Raw genomic sequence first — 2885 nt, forward strand, 5'->3', positions numbered from 1 at the left:
AAAAAAAAAAAAAAAAAAAAAAAAAAAAAAAAAAAAATCTTCACAACAGGATCTCCAGTCTATTGTACACATTAAACTTTGAGAGGTGCCTTCTAACTGAACTTGGTTTTTCTTGTCTGAAAAATATACACAACTCATTATGATGTAAGTATAGCACTCAGTGATGTATATGTTTGTGTTTGTGTCCTTAATTATATACTTTATCATCCAGAGAAGTATCATATATGCACTGGTGTTGTGAATCTTATGCCATTCTCTGCCCTCAGAGTAAGAGAATACATTAGAAAATATTTCTGTGTTAAAAATTATTGGATAATTTCAGTTATTCTTATAAGTCAGAATCAGTTCTCTTTACTCTTTCATTTCACCTCAATTCAAATAATAAATTCTGCCCATGGCCCCTTGGTAAATATACGTGTGTCTGTGTATATGTGTTTTTCAGGAGACATTGACATTTAGGGATGTGGCCATAGAATTCTCTCTGGAGGAGTGGCAATGCCTGAACCCTGCTCAGCAGAATTTATATATGAATGTGATGTTAGAGAACTACAAAAACTTGGTCTTCTTGGGTGAGGATAACTTTAATACACAATTTTTAATATACCCTAAAGGTTTTATGTCTCTATTTTGTAGAATTTTTTTGGTATAAGTGAGTTTCTGATCCCAGTTTTCAAGAAAATCTTGATGATTTGTCTGTGTGGAAAAGAATTTCTTCAACATGTTTCATCTTGATCTAAACTTTCCACATTCCTGAGCTGATGTGTATCCTTCACTCCAGATTAGTGGTAATTCCAGAAATTTAGTGGCGTAAACTATCATTACCCATATCTTAAAATCTATTTGCCATCACCAATTTTTGATTCGGGTAGTAAAATTAAAAACCTACAAATTTAAAATATTTTCTAAATAGTTAGAGATGTTTCTCTTTAGTTAGTATTTTCGGATTAATTTTATTTGTTTATTTATTTATTTATTTTTTTGAGATGGAATCTCACCCTGTTGCCCAGGCTGGAGTGCAATGGTGTAATCTTGGCTCACTGCAGCCTCCACCCTGGGTTCAAGCGATTCTCCTGCCTCGGCCTCCCAAGTAGCTGGGATTACAGGTGTGCACCTCTGTGCCCAGCAAATTTTTGTATTTTTAGTAGGTATGGTGTTTCACCATGTTGGCCAGGCTGGTTTCAAACTCCTGACCTCAGGGGATCCACCCGCCTTGCCCTTCCAAATTGCTGGGATTACAGTGTGAGCCACTGTGCCTGGCCAAAACACTTTTTTGTTTTTGAGACAGAATGTTTCTCCTGTTGCCTAGACTGGAGTGCAGTGGCACTACTACCTGCCACCTCCGCCTCCCGGGTGCAAGCAATTCTCCCTCTGAGCCTCTGGAGTAGCTGGGACTATAGGCACCCGCCACCATGCCCAGCTAATTTTGTATTTTTAGTAAAGATAAGGGTTTCACCATGTTGGACAGGTTGGTCTCAAACTTCTGACCTCAGGTGATCTGCCCGTCTCGGCCTCACTTTGGATTAATTTTCTAGAATATTCTGTCACATCCTTTTTACTGAGCACAGTACTAGGTTAGTAATTAGAGAATATAGGCAAGATTCATGTTATTTATTTTTAATAAAGCAGGTATTGCTGTCTCTAAGCAAGACCCAGTCACCTGTCTGGAGCAAGAAAAAGAGCCCTGGAATATGAAGAGACATGAGATGGTGGATGAACCCCCAGGTAGGTAAGAGTGAAAAAAAACAGATGAGAGGTCCAAAGGTTAAAAAAAAAAAAAAGCATATATGCCAGTCCTTACAGTGTGATTTGGGAAGCATCTAGTTCCTGGGAGGCCTGAATATTTTCTTAAGATTTTTTTCTCACATGGAGGCATTTTCTGTCTTATGCTTTTAAATTCTCTAAGAATTCTACTTTTTCTTGGGGGATCTTCCTTCAAGCATACAATGAAAGCCAAAGTTCTTGTCATAGCATATATAAGACTGTACAATCTGACTGCTTTTTTATTCTTTTGGGAGACACACAAATGTCTGTATAATTCTGAAAAATTCTTTGTTAAATTATTTTTTAGTTCTCTTTTTGGATCCTGTCTGAAATATGTGAGAGTAGTGATTTCTGTTCCATTAAGCGTTTCTTGTTAATATTTTTGCATATTCCATCCTGTTTGTATTACTATAGTCTTAAAATATAGTTTGAAATTAGAAATTATGATGTCCCTCTGCTTTGTTCTTTTTTCTCAAGAATGCTTTGGGTATTTGAAGTTTATTACAATTTCTTGTAAATTTTAGAATTGTATTTTCTACTGTGAAGAAACGCCACTGGAATTATCATAGTTTATTAAATGTATAGATTACTTTAGATAATATGGCATTTTAACAATATTTATTCTTTCAATCCTAGACATGAAATTTTTTTTTTTTTTTTTTTTTGAGACAGAATCTCACTCTGCCACCAGGCTGGAGTGCAGTGGTACAATCTTGGCTCACTGCAACCTCCTCTTCCTGTGTTCAAGTGATTCTCCTGCTTCAGCCTTCTGAGAAGCTGGTACTACAGGCTTGTGCCACCACACATAGCTAATTTTTTTTATTTTTAGTAGAGATGGGGTTTCACCATGCTATTCAGGCTGGTCCCAGACTCCTGATCTTGTGATCTGTCCACCTCGGCCTCCCAAAGTGCTGGGATTACAGGCATGAGCCACTGCGCCTGGCCGACATTAAATATTTTAAAATTCATTTTTGTCTTCTCTAATTTTTTTCATTGATATCTTATATATTTCATTGTAAAGACTTTTTACCTTCTTCATTATATTTGTTCTCAGAAATGTATTTTAATTCTATTGTTCATAAGATTATTTTCTTTTTTTTTTTTTTTTTTTTAGACGGAGTCTT

At 36.0% G+C, this 2885-nt stretch overlaps 3 protein-coding genes across 5 annotated transcripts in view; 2 read left to right on the top strand and 1 right to left on the bottom strand.

Moving 5' to 3' along the window:
* The window catches only part of LOC112612817 (zinc finger protein 724-like), a 518258-nt gene that overhangs the window by 418815 nt on the left and 96558 nt on the right, over positions 1-2885 (bottom strand). The gene's annotated exons all lie outside the window — the stretch shown is intronic.
* Positions 1-2885, top strand: part of ZNF738 (zinc finger protein 738) — a 167142-nt gene that overhangs the window by 16741 nt on the left and 147516 nt on the right. The window lies entirely within an intron of this gene.
* LOC112612827 (zinc finger protein 431-like) overlaps positions 1-2885 on the top strand; it is a 35131-nt gene that overhangs the window by 16734 nt on the left and 15512 nt on the right. Inside the window, 2 exon segments of the mRNA XM_025367775.1 lie at positions 443-569; positions 1627-1722. Of these exon segments, the coding sequence (XP_025223560.1) occupies positions 443-569; positions 1627-1722 (223 nt within the window).

This window comes from Theropithecus gelada, chromosome 19 (assembly GCF_003255815.1).
Source record: "Theropithecus gelada isolate Dixy chromosome 19, Tgel_1.0, whole genome shotgun sequence".
NCBI classification, from domain to species: domain Eukaryota; kingdom Metazoa; phylum Chordata; class Mammalia; order Primates; family Cercopithecidae; genus Theropithecus; species Theropithecus gelada.